Source organism: Manis javanica, chromosome 14 (genome assembly GCF_040802235.1).
Source record: "Manis javanica isolate MJ-LG chromosome 14, MJ_LKY, whole genome shotgun sequence".
NCBI lineage: Eukaryota > Metazoa > Chordata > Mammalia > Pholidota > Manidae > Manis > Manis javanica.
In genome coordinates this window covers 78,784,264-78,800,364 of record NC_133169.1, presented here as the reverse complement: position 1 = coordinate 78,800,364, position 16,101 = coordinate 78,784,264, and the positions used below count along the sequence as shown (strand labels likewise).

At 34.7% G+C, this 16,101-nt stretch overlaps 1 protein-coding gene across 3 annotated transcripts in view; it reads left to right on the top strand.

Moving 5' to 3' along the window:
* The window catches only part of YTHDC2 (YTH N6-methyladenosine RNA binding protein C2), a 132,354-nt gene that overhangs the window by 104,214 nt on the left and 12,039 nt on the right, over positions 1–16,101 (top strand). For 2 of the 3 annotated variants that reach the window (XM_073221099.1, XM_037017222.2), the window contains 2 exons: positions 170–462; positions 6,181–6,358. In XM_073221099.1, the coding sequence (XP_073077200.1) occupies positions 170–462; positions 6,181–6,358 (471 nt within the window). The remainder of the gene's footprint in view (positions 1–169; positions 463–6,180; positions 6,359–16,101) is intronic. The other variant, XR_012124829.1, reaches the window with a different exon arrangement.

Genomic DNA, 16,101 nt, shown 5'->3' with positions numbered 1-16,101 from the left:
AAATTCTATTTCATTCATGCAACAGAAAGAATGAAATTAGTAGTAAATTACATAAAATGTAAAATGCATTCTTCACAAACAATTGCAGACCTGAATAAATAGGTGTCTTGCAAGTGTGATAAACAATTTGGTTGTATGTATTTGAACTGAGGAAACTATTTTATTACAGGTAGCTAGTTTATTGCTGCAGCTCAGACAGAAGTGGCACAGCTTATTTTTACGCCGAATAAAAGCTCCATCTAAACCGTGGACTCAAGTTGATGAAGCTATCATAAGAGCAATTATAGCTGTTTTAAGCACTGAAGAACAGTCTGCAGGTTTACAACAACCATCTGGGATTGGTCAAAGGCCAAGGCCTATGTCTTCAGAAGAACTTCCTTTGACATCATCCTGGAGGCCGAATAATAGTAGGAAAAGTTCAGCAGATGCTGAATTTTCTGAGGAGTCTGCTACTGCTGAAAGGTAAATTTGTAATATTTTATCAGAATGAGACATTTCCTCCAGAAAAATGAGTTATTTATCATAGAATGTGTTTTTCCTATATTTAAAAATTATTTCTAATATTTCTTATAATCTAAGACACACAAAGGTTACAATAAAATGGGAAGAGTTTTTTATTTTTGAAACATAATTCTTATTAGTATTAAGGTAATATAAAGGAGTTCAAGGTACTGGTATTTGTGAGTTATATAATAGGGAAACTTTCTATCAGGAAAAACTCAAAATGTTTAATTTTAAGAATTCACAAATTTATGCTTTGTTAAAAAGGTAGCAACTTTTTTCTTATGTATTTTAGTTAACATGGCAAGTGACATTTTTCTCAGATACCCTACACCAAGAAGTGCCAGCTGTGGCCACTTAAAAGAGCAACCTCTCCACAAGTGTGACCTAGGTGTCAAAGGCACTGACTAATCCCTACAGGAAAATCATTCATTCATTCATTTCTTCCATTCAGACACTTTGAATGCTTATTCTTGGTGTGAGGGATATATCAATGTATAAAACAGATAAGATCTCTTCCTTTAGAATTTATATTTTATTGAGGGGAGACATATCATAAATAGGTAAATGAATTTACTGTTGTGACAAAATTGTTACAGTTTAATCAAATACTTTGATTGTTTCTAACATAACAATTAGATGTGACATTTTTGTTTATTATATTTATTATATGATTATTAATAATAGCTCTTGTATTGAATTATGTATCCAAAGATACATTTTGGTAATATAATAGTAGTTATAATGAATCATTGGCCATAATTCAGAATTATATCTTGTTGTAAAAACATTTGTTAGAATCAAATTTGAGTTTCTATCAGAAATTTTTTTAACCCTCTTATAATTGATAACAGACAACATTTTTGCCTGTGATGCTGGTTTTGGCAATGTTGGTAGAAAGTCTGTATAGTAAGAATATGATTTCATTGTTAAAAGACTGAAAATAGAAACAATAGAAACATAAAAGATATGAGATGCTTATTGTTTTTTAAAGAGTAGATGGGGCTTTAGTACTATCTTTTGATCAGATTTTGCATATTTGAATGATGCATAAAGGCTTCATCCATTCAGACTTCAGTTAAAGAGGAGTAATAATACATATTGGCTTTCAGGTTCTTCAGTTATTACATGTTAGGAATAGCCAGTTGCCAAGAAAAACCTCATACTCTATGAGCCTGAACCTTCCTGATGTAGACCCTGCTGAATGAAAGAATAGTCTAAGTTCTACTTAAATGCTTCCCATCTTTTGAAAAGATTGTTCTAAAAGCTTACTTGAACAATGATTATTTAGAATGTGAAAGTACCTCAGAAAGTGCTATGGTAGTGTTATTTCTAGACCTGTCTATAAAAAAACCCTTGTTTTGTTGGATTTATGAGACTATATGTATATGTGTGTGTGTATAAACACATATTTATGTGTATGTATGTGCATATATTCTCACACACGTACAGACACATGCTTAGAGAATAAAAGCTTCATTTTCCATTTGTAACAGTAATACATATTTAATAAATTTGGAAATACAGAAGGAAATAAGAATTAAAGTAACATTTGTTATCCTTTAGCCATTGATTATCTTATAAATTCAGTTGTTCATCTGTGATACTAGGATCAGCCATTTTCATTTTCTTACAAGTTGCAGCCTGGTGCTCTTCATTCTCTTACCTGTTGAACAGTAAGATACAGAATTTCATCTACTTTCAGACTTTTGGTAGTTTTAATAGGTAAGACCTGGACTTGATGTATCTTGGTGAGGAATAGAATGAGGACTCTTAGGAAGATTTATTTTTGGAGGGAGAAGTTACTTTTTTTTATGTGATTACTTGCAAAAATTTAGAGTTTTCACTCTAGGATGGCAAGATAAGGATAGATAATATCTTTTAATAAAAGCATTTTATTGAAACTATTTAAAAATAGTTTAAGAAACTATTAAAATAATAGAAATAGCCCATGTTCTATCCTGAAATCAAACCAATGTTTTTTTCTTATTTTCTAAATAATTTGATGGCAGAGGACAAATAAATATTTTATGTTAGAAAAAGGAGATATAACTGAGTTCTATATCAGAACTCTTTATTCTTAAATGAAAATTTAGGTGGAAGGGTTTATGGGAATAATTTATTTCTACCTGAGTGATATTTTCAGAGGAAGTCAAGTATGAGAGAGAGAAGCTAGAATAGAGCTCTGAGTAAAAATAATCGCAAAACCGCAAAAGTAGACATTAGTTCTACTGAAAATACCATTTTAGTTTTAATACGTTTAATCTTCATTAAGTTTTGCCATCTGATTTTCAGGTCAATTAGGTATCAGGGTAAGAATGATGGAATTTGAAAGGTTGTAACTAGATAATTCGTTGAACTTCAATTCACAAGGGAAAAAAGACCCTCAAAAGTTATGTTTTACACTTTTTATCAAGTTGTTAATGATTCAGATGTTCATTCGTTACATATATTTTTAATAATATCTTTAGATTTTTGCTATTTTATTTCATTTGTAAAAAATTATCCTGGATTTAAGATTTATTGAAAGAGAACTGGATTGTGGGGACAAGCTATTTTAACTTGTCTTGAAGACAGAGTAATTATAATTTTAAGATTCTATGGAAGCTTATGAATCATTGAATACTTATTATATTTTTTGATTTTGAACTTATATATTATAATTACTCTTAAACACAACAAAATAAATGATATTCTATAATGAACTCCATATTCCACATTCAACAGTTACCAAGATTTTCACATACTTGATGTAACTACCCCAATTTTCTTTTTTCTCTTGCTTTGTTTTTTAACATATTTCAAAATAAATTCTTTATGTCATGGCATTTTACCCTTCCATACTTAACTATGCATCTCTTAAAAATAGAGGCATTTTTTTATACATAATGAAAATCCAGTTATCAATTCCAATAAAATGATCATTTCTCCAATTCTCAAACTATAGATTTATTTGAATTAGTATCCCAGGAGGACTCAAGCATTGTTTTAGGGTGTCATGTTTCTTGAGTCTCTTGTGATCTAGAGCAGTTCCTCTGTTAACTCTTTGGAAAAACTAGGTCAGTAGTAATGTGAGATATACCAAATTCTGGATTTTTCTCTGTTTCTTCCTGTCATTATTTATTTCTATACCATATAAATTTCATGTAGACTGGAGTTAGCCCTAAGGGCTTGATTAGATCCCATATTTTGGCAAGAATGTTATAAAGGTTGTGCTCTGATCTTTATAGTGCATGACTTTAGCAAGTACTAAATTCTTTTTTTGTCTGTTTCAAATGTCTGGTTGTTCCACAGACATACACTTTTTAAAAAATTATAAAATTCCTGACTGCTGTCTTTGCTGCATTTATTCATAGAATTTTAGAGAAATCATACAGTTTATCTTGTATGATCCTTTTATTTAACAGGTAAGGAAATTAAAGCTCAGATAAGTTAAGAGACTTGTCAGGAATTTCATACCTAGTTATTTATAAATTTAGTACTATTCAAGAAATATTCTCTCTTGACTGTAGTCCGATATCTTCTTTCGACTTTCTCACTCAAGAGTATAAAAATTCCATTATACTGTAATTTTTGGTATGCTTTTTAAAATCTATTTTACTTGGTACTAAGGTATTGTATGAAAGTGGAGCAAAAGTGGAACAGATGATATTCTAGTTAGGGCCATTCTCATAGATGTATGGGCTTAAATAATTTGTATAACATTAAAAGACATTAAATATCAATATAAATATAATTGTGAAAGACCTCTCTGATACTACCATAAAAGAAGTTAGAGTTTTATAAGGGAAGTAGTACTTGAGTATTTGTTAATATTAAGTGAAGACTTTTTAGGTTGTTTTAAATGTATTTTTGTCTACTGTTTTTGTGAGTGTATCTTAATAGTCCAGCTGTTTCTTAACTTTGTAATAGAGAATGAAATCCCCTCTCCCCCTTTTTTTCTTATTACTATCATTATTTTTATTTTTATTTTTTTGGTATCATTAATCTACAATTACATGAGCGACACTATGGTTACTAGACTCCCCCCATCATCAAGTCCCCACCACATACCCCATTACAGTCACTGTCCATCAGCGTCATGAGATGCTGTAGAATCACTACTTGTCTTCTCTGTGTTGTACAGCCCTCCCCGTGCCCCCCACCCCCTACATTATGTCTGCTAATCGTAATGCCCCCTCTCCCCCCTTGTCCCTTCCCAACCATCCTCCCCAGTCCCTTTCCCTTTGGTAACTGTTAGTCCATTCTTGGGTTCTGTGAGTCTGCTGCTATTTTGTTCCTTCAGTTTTTGCTTTGTTCTTATACTCCACAGATGAGTGAAATCATTTGATACTTGTCTTTTTTCGCCTGGCTTATTTCACTGAGCATAATACCCTCTAGCTCCATCCATGTTGTTGCAAATGGTAGGATTTGTTTTCTTATGGCTGACTAATATTCCATTGTGTATATGTACCACATCTTCTTTATCCATTCATCTACTGGTGGACACTTAGGTTGCTTCCATTTCTTGGCTATTGTAAATAGTGCTGTGATAAACATAGGGGTGCATATGTCTTTTTTCAACTGGGCTCCTGCATTATTAGGGTAAATTCCTCGGAGTGGAATTCTTGGGTCAAATGGTATTTCTATTTTGAGCTTTTTGAGGAAACTCCATACTGCTTTCCACACTGGTTGAACTAATTTACATTCCCACCAGCAGTGTAGGAGGGTTCCCCTTTCTCCACATCCTCACCAACATCTGTTGTTTGTCTTTTGGATGGTGACCATCCTAACTGGTGTGAGGTGATATCTCATTGTGGTTTTAATTTGCATTTCTCTGATGATTAGTGATGTGGAACATCTTTTCATGTGTCTGTTGGCCATCTGAATTTCTTCTTTGGAGAACTGTCTGTTCAGATCCTCTGCCCATTTTTTAATTGGATTATTGACTTTTGTTTGTTGAAGTGCGTGAGATCCTTATGTATTTTGGATGTCAAGCCTTTATCGGATCTGTCATTTATGAATATATTCTCCCATACTGTAGAATGTTTTTTTGTTCTATTGATGATGTCCTTTGCTGTACAGAAGCTTTTCAGCTTGATATAGTCCCACTTGTTCATCTTTGCTTTTGTTTCCCTTGCCCAGGGGGATATGTTCATGAAGAAGTTGCTCATGTTTATGTCCAAGAGATTTTTGCCTATGTTTTTTTCTAAGAGTTTTATGGTTTCATGACTTACATTCAGATATTTGATCCATTTCTAATTTACTTTTGTGTATGGGGTTAGACAGTGATCCAGTTTCATTCTCTTACATGTATCTGTCCAGTTTTGCCAACACCACTTGTTGAAGAGGCTGTCATTTCCCCATTGTATATCCATGGCTCCTTTATCGTATATTAATTGACCATATATGTTTGGGTTAATATCTGGACTCTCTATTCTGTGCCACTGGTCTGTGGGTCTGTTCTGTGTCAGTACCAAATTGTCTTTATTACTGTGGCTTTGTAGTAGAGCTTGAAGTTGGGAAGCGAGATCCCCCCTGCTTTATTCTTCCTTCTCAGGATTGCTTTGGCTATTGAAATACTCTTTTTAAATAATATTTTGTAAATCATACTGTCATTGGAACTTTGGTTTGAAATGGCATCTGCTTTGATTATGAACTTATTTATAACTGATATTTGCTTCTTCTTTCTCACTCAAGAGTATTGATGAAATCTCCATCCCCAGCCATACACCTACCTCAGAAGTGCAAAGATAGAGGAATTTTACATCCTAAACGAAGCACTGATGACCGATCAGATCAATATTCTGTGAAATCTACAGACAGCAGTAGTTACCCAAGTCCGTGTGCTAGTCCTTCTCCTCCATCCCCAGGAAAGGTAGAGTATCTAAAAGTCGATGTCGCAAGGAACAGATATAATTACTTTTCAGCTTCTAAGCATGGCCTATGTTCTAGATAATAAATGGAAGCTGACACACTTGAGACATCTTGAGTAAACTTTTTAGTTTTTTTCTGCTTGTCAAATATTTCTAGTTATTACTATTTTGGAGTGTTTTAAAACTAACAGGTCATTCATGATGGCATGTAGCTAGGTAGGTCATTATTTGTTTTCCTTATCTTTAGAACCTTTTTTTGTTAAAACAAATAACAGAATATCTTAAATTAATTTTGGTTTATAATTTCAGAATTGAAAACAGTGGTTTCTTTTAATTGCTAATTGATTTCTCCAACTCAATAGTTATACAGCTGACCCTTGAACAACATGGTAGTTATGAGTGCTGATCTCCCATCCAGTCAAAAAACCGAGTATAATTTGTAACTCCCCCAAAACTTAGCTACTAATAGCCTTCTTTTGACTGGAAGCTTTACTGATAACATATACAGTTGATTAACATACATGTTTTATGTTACATGTATTATATAATGTATTCTTATAATAAAGTAAGCTAGAGGAAGAAATGTTTTTTTCAGATATTTACAAATCTCCAAAAAATTTTCCAATATATTTATGAAAAAAATATGTGTGTAAGTGGACACCCACTGTCCAAACCCTTGTTGCTCAAGGGTCAGCTGTGTTGAAAAATACAAGACAGGATGGGTTTAGGAAGACAGGAAATATCCAAAGGGAATTGAGAAGTATGTGTCTTTTAAAAAATCTGTAATATGAATGACTTCAAACATTTAGAATATGTTTACTTTTACTTTCCTACATTGTTAGTACCTGAGTAAGTATTTGATTAGGGTTATTTAGCTACATGTAGTGTTCTGGTTAAAACATCTTCTGAAACACTTATTAAATAAGAGGGAGAGAAATGCCTTTGTGGATTTGCATTCCTAGGTTAAAAATTTTTTTAATACCTTTATTAAAGTATAATTTATACACAATAAAATTCACCCATTTAACTGTATAATTCAGTGAATTTTGACAAATATATACAATCATGTAACTGTATCACAGTCATATATACAACATTTCCATCACCGCTGGCTCCTGGCAACCCTCAACTGTTCTCTGTCTCTAGAGTTTTTTGCCATTTCTGGAAATTCCTGTAAATGAATCATATGTAAGTAGCTTTTTGTGACTAGCTTATTTTACTTTTGAAATTCATCCACATTATTTAGTAATATATATTGTTAGTTTATTGCTTTTTAATCACTGAATAGTATCCTAGTGTATGGGTATACCACAGTAGGTATATCCATTCACCAACTGATGGATATTTGGATTGTTTACACTTTTTTGTTATTATGAGTAAAGCTGCTATAATATTTGAATACACGTCTTTATGTGTAAATGTCTTCTATTCTTGGGTAAATGCCCAGGAGTAGGATTGTTGGGTTGTATGGTAAGTGTATGTTTAACTTTACAACAAACTACCCAGCTGTTTTCCAAAGAGGCTACACTTTTCATTTGCTTATTTGTCATTGTATTTTCTTTGAAGTATCTGTTCAAATTCTTGTTCAGCTTTCTTGGGTTGTTTATTGGTTGGCTGTTTTTTTTTAAATTAGCAGTAAGAGTTTTTTAATATACTCTGGATGCAAGTATTAATCATATATATTTTGCAGTTCTTTTCTAACAGTTTGTTTGCATTTGCATTTTTTTAGTAGTGTCTTTTGAAGAGCACATGTTTTTAATTCTGATTAAGTCCATTTAATCTATTTTTTCCTATTCTGCTTCATATTTTTTGTGTCCTGAGAAATGTTTAACTCAAGAATACAAAGATCTTCTTTCTTTACTTCTAGAAATTTTGTAGGTGGAGCTCTTATATTTAGGTATATGATTATTTTGAGTTAATTTTTGTTTATAGTATGGGTAGGTAAAGGATCATTTTTTTGGCATTTGCCTGTACAGTTGTTCTACAATCATTTGTTGAAAAGATTAATTCTTTTTACATTGAATTACCTTAGCATGTTTGTCAAAAAGATCAGTTGATTGACCATAAATATGTCATCTATTTATTTGGTCTCTATTCCATTTCATTAATCTGTATATTTCTCTTTTTGCAAATGCTGCAGTGGCTTCATTATAGTATCTTTATAGTAAATCTTGAAATTAGTTAATGTTTTTTCCTCCAACTGTGTTCTTTTTCAAAATTGTTTTGGTTATTCTGGTTCCTTTGTGCTTTCATAGAAACTTCAGGAAAAGCTTGTCAATTTTTGTAGAGAATTTTTTTGGTATTTTGAGTGGAATTGCATTGAATTTGTAGACCAATTTGAAGACAACAAATTTTAGTCTTCTAATTCACAAGTATGTTATATATCGGCATTTATTTAGATATTTTAAAATTTCTTTCAACTGTGCTTTGTAAATTTTAGAGTTCAATTATCACAGATTTTTTAAGTTTATCCCTAAATATTTTATGTTTTTTGATGCTGTTGTTTTTAAATTTTTTATTTCAGTTGTTCATTACTAGCACATAGACATACATTTGATTATATTTACCCTGTATTACACTATCTTACATTACTTATTAATTATATTAGCTTTTTATATAGCTTTCTCAGGATTTTCTACATAGATATCATGACATCTGTTAATAAAACTAGTTTTACTTTTTTCCTTTCCAGTGTGGAAGCTGTTTATTTCCTTTCTTGTCTCTCTGGCTAGAACCTCCAGTAAAAAAATGTTCAATAAAAATTTTGATGGGAGACATCTTTGCCGCGACCTTGGAGGAAAAGAAAGCCTTAATTAAGTCTTTGACCATTTAGCAGGATATAACTTTGGATCATTTCCTTTCGGAAATAGTTTGCTGAGAGGGTTTATTATGAATAAGCATTGATTGTGTTCAAAGCTTTTTTTACATCTCTTGAAATTATAACTTCTTTTTTAGGTCTATTAAAATAGTGGATTTCATTGATTTTTTTTAAGTGTTTTTTTATTGAAGTATAGTTGATATCCAATATTATATTGATTTTAAGTATACATCACAGTGATTCAACAGTTATCACGTTAAGTCTTCACCACAACTAGTGCATTGTCTGTCAACATAGGAAGATATTAGAGAACCATTGACTATATTCTCCATGCTGTATATTCTCCATTCTCTCCCCATGATCAGCTTATATTTTGACTGAGATTTTTGTACCTTCGTATCCCCTCACCCACCCGACTCACTGACTCCCAACCCCTCCCCCACAATAACCACCAGTCACTTCTCAGTGTCTATGAGTCTTCTGCTGTTTTGTTAATTTTGTTTTGTTTTGTTTTCAGATTCCACATGTAAGTGAAGTCGTATGGCATATATCTTTCTTTGCTTGGCTTATTTTATTCAGCATAATACCGTCTAGGTCCATCCATGTTGTTGTAAATGGCAGTCTTTCTTTTTCTTTTTTTTTTTTTTTTTTAAGAGGGCATCTCTCATATTTATTGATCAAATGGTTGTTAACAACAATAAAATTCAGTATAGGGGGGTCAACGCTCAATGTACAATCATTAATCCATCTCAAGCCTAATTCTCGTCAGTCTCCACTCTTCTGAAGCATAACGAACAAGTTCTTACATGGTGAACGAATTCTTACATAGTGAATAAATTCTTACATGGTGAACAGTACAAGGGCATTCATCACAGAAACTTTCGGTTTTGATCATGCAATATGACCTATAAACAATCAGGTCAAATATGAATATTCGTTTGATTTTTGTACTTGATTTATATGTTGATCCCACATTTCTCCTATTATTATTATTATTTTTATTTTTAATAAAATGCTGAAGTGGTAGGTAGATGCAAGATAAAGGTAGAAAACATAGTTTAGTGCTGTAAGAAGGCAAATGTAGATGATCAGATGATGAGGTGTGTGCCTATGGACTAAGTATTAATCCAGGCTAGACAAGGGCAGCAAGACATCCACGGATGCAGAAGATTTCTCTCAAAGCAGGGGGGGTGAGGTTCTGAGCCTCACCTCTGTTGATCCCCAAATTCTCACCTGATGGCCCCCTGCGACTGTGCCTGTCTTAGGTTGTTCCTCCCTTGAGGAATCTTACCCGTCTCTGGCTAACCAGTCATCTTCCGGGGCCATACAGGGAAATGTAAAGTTGGTAAGTGAGAGAGAGGCCATATTGTTTGCAAAGGTTAGCTTTTTACTTCTTTGCAGATTTATGCCCTGTGGCTTCTATGCCCAGCACTTGTCTCGAGGTATCTTTACCACCTGGAGGAATTATGATACTCGGTAAATTCGATATGAGGCACAAATTCTATTGAAGGGTTGTAATTAGGAAGGAAGAAGGAAAGCTATAGAGGTAGCATATGGAAGAAAACATGGGAGGGTTGATTATTTCTTTGACATATCTTCTTGTAGAGTACCTTAAGCATGTATAGGTTTTAAACTACTAACTAATTTGCACTCACATATTAACATATTAGGAATACGGTGACATAAACAAAGCAAATCTATAATTACCATCCATCTCCAGTGAATCCAAGAAAACCATTTAGGCACCCTAGGCATTTGTGAAAGTTTATCTATGATATGATGGATATTGTCCAACTGTACTTGAACCATCAGACAAATTAAAGCAGCCCATTTCTGGGATCTGTTCACATCCCATATGTTCTTTTAACCATAGATAGTCTATAGTCATGAGATTTTGGAGTGCTACAACTTGCACCCCTCCCAACTCCTGGTTGAGTTCCAACAGTACAGATACGGTCAAATTCGTTGTCTCACTGTATGCACATGCCAGCCTAGACATCTCCCTCCTCCTTCTTATGGCAAGTCCAGGAGACGGTGGGCTGGATGCAGCCACAACCGCAGCATCGTCCGGATCCCTGTGGAAGCTTTTTGATGATCATCCCCCGGCACGAGTCCTCCAGAGAGTGCTGATGCCGGAAGCTCCTCCTCATATCGTATCTTAGTTCATTTTCTGGGTATCCAAGCTAGGCCTTGATCTTCTGCATAGAAACAAACAGACCCTTTGCCCACACTTTGACATGCCCTCTATACCACTGTGCAGAACTCATTGGAGGTCAGCACACAGTAACTGCTTTTTTTTTTTTTTTTTTTTATATTAAGAGAAAGGAATATTATCAGAAAAGAGTACCTCCATAGCTGATCATCTGACACCCTTTAAGTGATCAACATTAAGGATATTTAAAGCATGTGTTGATCTTTGATTTACCAATAGTTTTATCCTGTTAAGGAGTAATCCCCCTTTTCTTTCTTTCTTTCTTTCTTTCTTTTTTTTTTTTTTTTTTTTTTTAATTTTTAATCTACACTTACATGAAGAATACTATGTTTACTATGCTCTCCCCTATATCAGGTCCCCCCTAACAACCACATTACGGTTACTGTCCATCAGCTTAGCAAAATGTTGTAGAGTCGCTACTTGTCCTCTCTGTGTTGTGCAGCCCACCCTCCCCTTTCTCCCTCCCACCCCATGCATGCTGATCTTAATACCCCCCTTCTTCTTCCCCCCCCTTATCCCTCCCTGCCCACCCATCCTCCCCAGTTCCTTTCCCTTTGGTACCTGTTAGTCCATTTTTGGGTTCTGTAATTCCACTGCTGTTTTGTTCCTTCAGCTTTTCCTTTGTTCCTATACTCCTCAGATGAGTGAAATCATTTGGTATTTCTCTTTCTCCGCTTGGCTTATTTCACTGAGCATAATACTCTCCAGCTCCATCCATGTTGCTGCAAATGGTTGGATTTTTCCACTTCTTATGGCTGAGTAGTATTCCATTGTGTATATGTACCACATCTTCTTTATCCATTCATCTACCGATGGACATTTAGGTTGCTTCCAATTCTTGGCTATTGTAAATAGTGCTGCGATAAACATAGGAGTACATTTGTCTTTCTCAAACTTGATCGCTGCGTTCTTAGGGTAAATTCCTAGGAGTGGAATTCCTGGGTCAAATGGTAGGTCTGTTTTGAGCATTTTGATGCACCTCCATACTGCTTTCCACAATGGTTGAACTAATTTACATTCCCACCAGCAGTGTAGGAGGGTTCCCCTTTCTCCGCAGCCTCGCCAACATTTGTTGTTGTTTGTCTTTTGGATGGCAGCTATCCTTACTGGTGTGAGGTGATACCTCATTGTAGTTTTAATTTGCATTTCTCTGATAATTAGCGATGTGGAGCATCTTTTCATGTGTCTCTTGGCCATCTGTATTTCTTTTTTGGAGAACTGTCTGTTCAGTTCCTCTGCCCATTTTTTAATTGGATTATTTGTTTTTTGTTTGTTGAGGCGTGTGAGCTCTTTATATATTCTGGACGTCAAGCCTTTATCAGATCTGTCATTTACAAATATATTCTCCCATACTGTAGGGTTCCTTTTTGTTCTATTGATGGTGTCTTTCGCTGTACAGAAGCTTTTCAGCTTAATGTAGTCCCACTTGCTTATTTTTGCTGTTGTTTTCCTTGCTCGGGGAGATATGTTCAAGAAGAGATCACTCATGTTTATGTCTAAGAGGTTTTTGCCTATGTTTTTTTCCAAGAGTTTAATGGTTTCATGACTTACATTCAGGTCTTTGATCCATTTTGAGTTTACCTTTGTATATGGGGTTAGACAATGGTCCAGTTTCATTCTCCTACATGTAGCTGTCCAGTTTTGCCAGCACCATCTGTTGAAGAGACTGTCATTTTGCCATTGTATGTCCATGGCTCCTTTATCAAATATTAATTGACCATATATGTTTGGGTTAATTTCTGGGGTCTCTAATCTGTTCCACTGGTCTGTGGCTCTGTTCTTGTGCCAGTACCAAATTGTCTTGATTACTATGGCTTTGTAGTAGAGCTTGAAGTTGGGGAGTGAGATCCCCCCTACTTTATTCTTCTTTTTCAGGATTGCTTTGGCTATTCGTGGTCTTTGGTGTTTCCATATGAATTTTTGAATTATTTGTTCCAATTCATTGAAGAATGTTGCTGGTAATTTGAGAGGGATTGCATCAAATCTGTATATTGCTTTGGGCAGGATGGCCATTTTGACGATATTAATTCTTCCTAGCCATGAGCAGGGGATGAGTTTCCATTTGTTAGTGTCCCCTTTAATTTCTCTTAAGAGTGACTTGTAGTTTTCAGAGTATAAGTCTTTCACTTCTTTGGTTAGGTTTATTCCTAGGTATTTTATTCTTTTTGATGCAATGGTGAATGGAATTGTTTTCCTGATTTCTCTTTCTATTGATTCATTGTTAGTGTATAGGAAAGCTACAGATTTCTGTTTGTTAATTTTGTATCCTGCAACTTTGCTGTATTCCGATATCAGTTCTAGTAGTTTTGGAGTGGAGTCTTTAGGGTTTTTTATGTACAGTATCATATCATCTGCAAATAGTGACAGTTTAACTTCTTCTTTACCAATCTGGATTCCTTGTATTTCTTTGTTTTGTCTGATTGCCGTGGCTAGGACCTCCAGTACTATGTTAAATAACAGTGGGGAGAGTGGGCATCCCTGTCTGGTTCCCGATCTCAGTGGAAATGCTTTCAGCTTCTCGCTGTTCAGTATAATGCTGGCTGTGGGTTTATCATATATGGCCTTTATTATGTTGAGGTACTTGCCCTCTATTCCCATTTTGCTGAGAGTTTTTATCATGAATGGATGTTGAATTTTGTCAAATGCTTTTTCAGCATCTATGGAGATGATCATGTGGTTTTTGTCTTTCTTTTTGTTGATGTGGTGGATGATGTTGATGGATTTTCGAATGTTGTACCATCCTTGCATCCCTGGGATGAACCCCACTTGGTCATGGTGTATGATCCTTTTGATATACTGTTGAATTCTGTTTGCTAATATTTTAGTGAGTATTTTTGCATCTACATTCATCAGGGATATTGGTCTGTAATTTTCTTTTTTGGTGGGGTCTTTTCCTGGTTTTGGTATTAGGGTGATGTTGGCTTCATAGAATGAGTTTGGGAGTATTCCCTCTTCTTCTATTTTGTGGAACACTTTAAGGAGAATGGGTATTATGTCTTCTCTGTGTGTCTGATAAAATTCCGAGGTAAATCCGTCCGGCCCCGGGGTTTTGTTCTTGGGTAGTTTTTTGATTACTGTTTCAATTTCTTTGCTTGTAATTGGTTTGTTTAACTTTTGTGTTTCTTCCTTGGTCAGTCTTGGGAGGTTGTATTTTTCTAGGAAGTTGTCCATTTCTTCTAGGTTTTCCAGCTTGTTGGCATATAGGTTTTCATAGTAGTCTTTAATAATTCTTTGTATTTCTGTGGAGTCTGTCGTGATTTTTCCATTCTCATTTCTGATTATGTTGATTTGTGTTGACTCTCTTTTTCTCTTAATAAGTTGGGCTAGAGGCTTATCTATTTTGTTTATTTTCTCAAAGAACCAGCTCTTGGTTTCGTTGATTTTTGCTATTGTTTTATTCTTCTCAATTTTGTTTATTTCTTCTCTGATCTTTATTATGTCCCTCCTTCTGCTGACTTTAGGCCTCCTTTGTTCTTCTTTTTCCAGTTTTAATAATTGTGATGTTAGACTATTCATTTGGGATTGTTCTTCCTTCTTCAAGTGTGCCTGGATTGCTATATACTTTCCTCTTAAGACTGCTTTCGCTGCATCCCACAGAAGTTGGGGCTTAGTGTTGTTGTTGTCGTTTGTTTCTATATATTCCTTGATCTCTATTTTGATTTGTTCATTGATCCATTGATTATTTAGTAGCATGTTGTTAAGCCTCCATGTGTTTGTGAGCCTTTTTGTTTTCTTTGTAGAATTTATTTCTACTTTCATACCTTTGTGGTCTGAAAAATTGGTTGGTAGAATTTCAATATTTTGGAATTTACTGAGGCTCTTTTTGTGAGCTAGTATGTGGTCTATTCTGGAGAATGTTCCATGTGCACTTGAGAAGAATGTATATCCTGTTGCTTTTGGATGTAGAGTTCTATAGATGTCTATTAGGTCCATCTGTTCTAGTGTGTTGTTCAGTGCCTGTGTGTCTTTACTTATTTTCTGCCCGGTTGATCTATCCTTCGGGGTGAGTGGTGTGTTGAAGTCTCCTACAATGAATGCATTGCAGTCTATTTCCCTCTTTAGTTCTGTTAGTATTTGCTTCACATATGCTGGTGCTCCTGTATTGGGTGCATATATATTTAGAATGGTTATATCCTCTTGTTGGACTGAGCCCTTTATCATTATGTAGTGGCCTTCTTTATCTCTTGTTACTTTCTTTGTTTTGAAGTCTATTTTGTCTGATATTAGTACTGCAACCCCTGCTTTCTTCTCACTGTTGTTTGCCTGAAATATGTTTTTCCATCCCTTGACTTTTAGTCTATGCTTATCTTTGGGTTTAAGGTGAGTTTCTTGTAAGCAGCATATAGATGGGTCTTGCTTTTTTATCCATTCTATTACTCTATGTCTTTTGATTGGTGCATTAAGTCCATTTACATTTAGGGTGACTATTGAAAGATATGTACTTATTGCCATTGCAGGCTTTAGATTCGTGGTTACCAAAGGTTCAAGGTTAGCTTCTTTAGTATCTTACTGCCTAACTTAGCTCTCTTATTGAGCTGTTATATACACTGTCTGGAGAGTCTTTTCTTCTCTCCCTTCTTATTCCTCCTCCTCCATTCTTCATATGTTGTGTGTTTTGTTCTGTGCTCTTTTTAGGGGTGCTCCCATCTAGAGCAGTCCCTGTAGGATGCCCTGTAGAGGTGGTTTGTGGGAAGCAAATTCCCTCAGCTTTTGCT